The following is a 2,654-nucleotide window of genomic DNA, read 5'->3' on the forward strand; positions in this document are numbered from 1 at the left end:
TGACTGCTATACGTATGCAAAAAGGTAATTTAGATCAAATAGGGCAATTTGGCAATTACCATACTCAAAACTCGACCTCTACCCATGCCACCACAAGAGAGTTTAATAATAATTTTACTAAGAGTAATTTTGAGATTTATGGAATTTAATATTTTAATTCAAAAATTAGCCATTAAGCATTGATAGTGCGTCAAAATTTGTAGTACCTTAAATTATAGAAAACAAAAAAATTGTTATTGATAAATGTTTAGCACATTCAAATGTTTGATTAAGTCATTATTTTTGTAAAAAAAATAATTCAAAACATTTCATATATATTTGATAACATTTAATTTATATATGATAATTTAAAAAAATATATTTGACGAACGTTCAATTTATAATATAATTTCAATTGCCATGAAATATGTGTACGTAGAATTTTATGCACTATATACAGTGAAAATCGTGAAAGCATATAAGTCAAGTATGCAAAAAAACAGTTTAAAATTTTAAATAATTTAAAATAAATTATCAGCTAAATTAGTTACATAATGGCTATTTCAAAGAAAATTATTTGTTTTGTGTAATTGATTAACAAGCATTGTTAGCATTGTAAACATGCGAATCTTCACTTCCTGTTAAAAATGATAAAATTTGTATTAATTATTAGTTTACCGAAAAAAATTGGTTCGTAGTCAACAGAATTTTCTACTGGGCCAAATATTATTTTAAGCTTTTATTAGAATATTTTGAAAAGCATGAACATACAATTTAATTTCATTTAATATATAATAATAATATTCAATGTTTTTAAGTATCGTTACACTAATGACAATACCACGTATCTACATTTTACCAATTGTTCAGGAGAGTGAAAAAACTGAATAAATATCAACATATATTATATACCTATTTTTTTTTTCAAGTTTAAATTTAAGTTATGATTTTTTGACATTATTTTTAATAAAATTCTTCAAATTTGGTTACTGTTTAAAATTTAGTGTAGTTACGTGGTATTTACTAAAGTTTTTGTGAGATACGTGTTATTGAGCAGTGCTTTTATATGGTTGAAATTTATAAAAATACTAATAGTAGGTTCCTAGCATAATATTATTAAATAAATAATACAATATTATTTATTAATGTTTATACTCATTTTAAAAATATGGATAAATAAAAAAAACATTTATATAATCAACATAATATCAATGTGTAGCTTCTTGCTTACTTTTATTTAAAATAGATTTATTTTTATTGCACATTAGTTACCAAATTACTTGGTATAATATAAAACTTTAACACTTAAAAGTTTTAATAATTCAACATTGGTAAGGATCTTAACATTAGACAGTCTTACTGTTTCAAATTAAAAATTAAAAAATTAAAATAAATAAAAATAACTTTGAAACAAAATAAAAAATAAACAATAGTTAACAATAGTATTTAAGTATTTAATTTTAACAATAAATTAACAGTCTTTTGTATTCTTATGTTATTTAAAATATTATGTACAAAATATCAAATATTAACTAAAATCACATTTTCTGTTTTTTCATCTTCTTGTATTTTCTTCAGTTGTTTTTCTTTTAACCTCTGTTACCAAAGCTGTTCCTAATACAAATGTTTCTTTTTCTTCCCATGAAGCGTTCCAAAAATTATCAAAAATAGTTTGTCTTTGTTCCTCAGTAAAATCACTACAAAATCGTTTTTTGGATTTTAAGCAAACATTAGATGAGCAAGTATCTAATAAAGAACGTTCAGACCTAGATATATTTTGTTGTACAACATTTCCTGTACGACTGAACCCTATATATGCCTCTCCTTTCATTCTTAATTTTTTATTTGTTTCTCTTTTCCATTTAGTACTGTCTGGATATACATTTCGTTTTCTTTTAATTTTACCTGAATTGGAATTAATTTCAGCACAATGATCTAAATTACTATTTTCTTGAACATCAGAAAAATCATTTGTAATAAGTTCATTGATATTAGTTTCTATATCATTAAGACAAATTATTTCACTTTCTAATGATAATGTATTTTCAGAACTCTGGATTTCAATATTGTTATAATATGGTTCTACAGGTACGTTTTCAATAAACGTATTGCCATCATATTCTATGGATTCATTTTCATTATTATTTTGTACAGTAGTTACTTCTAAAGATATATAATTATCTTCAAATACAACTTCAGCAGAATTTATTAAATCTTCATAACTAATAGGCTCAGGGTCTTTCAAACTTGTGTTATTATGAATTGCAAGATTAACTAATTTTTTAATTCTTGATTTTGATGTCATGTTTAATAGTTATATTTAAAATAAAACAACAGCTAACTAATATTATAGTAAAAATAATTTAATAATAATTAAAAAAATATTTTTTACTTTAGTATAAGGTACAACAACACGTAACTGCAAATGTATTTGTTTTTTTTTAATTTTGCAATACCACGTATCTGAAACAGTATTAAAGAAGTGATTTTATTTAATGGATTTCATAGTTTTGACAAAATAATTTATTTATAATCTAAATAGGAACAACTATGTATCGTGTTTATATATTTGAATGTAATAATTACCTGTTGTAGTGGAAGGATTCCGTACGCAAATCCGTTCTCAAATCCTTCACACGGTAAACTGTGTAGATACGTGTTGTCACAGATACAAT

The 2,654-nt window shown here is 23.3% G+C and overlaps 1 protein-coding gene across 1 annotated transcript; it reads right to left on the minus strand.

Annotated features, from left to right (window-relative positions):
- Positions 1–1,198: 1,198 nt before the first annotated feature.
- LOC149055902 (uncharacterized) lies at positions 1,199–2,654 on the minus strand. The gene is made up of 2 exons (XM_089226645.1): positions 2,566–2,654; positions 1,199–2,442 (listed from the first exon to the last, which is right to left on the minus strand). Exon 2 carries the CDS (start codon positions 2,282–2,284, stop codon positions 1,535–1,537), a length of 750 nt encoding a protein of 249 aa, XP_089082771.1. The 5' UTR covers positions 2,285–2,442; positions 2,566–2,654; the 3' UTR covers positions 1,199–1,534.

The sequence above is a fragment of the Diuraphis noxia genome, unplaced genomic scaffold (genome assembly GCF_037042655.1).
Source record: "Diuraphis noxia isolate RWA-SAM2 unplaced genomic scaffold, SU_Dnox_SAM2 contig0004, whole genome shotgun sequence".
Lineage (NCBI taxonomy): Eukaryota > Metazoa > Arthropoda > Insecta > Hemiptera > Aphididae > Diuraphis > Diuraphis noxia.

Bases quoted from the DNA above. Each gene is read 5' to 3' on its own strand.
- LOC149055902 (XM_089226645.1), bottom strand. From the start codon at position 2,284: ATGACATCAAAATCAAGAATTAAAAAATTAGTTAATCTTGCAATTCAT.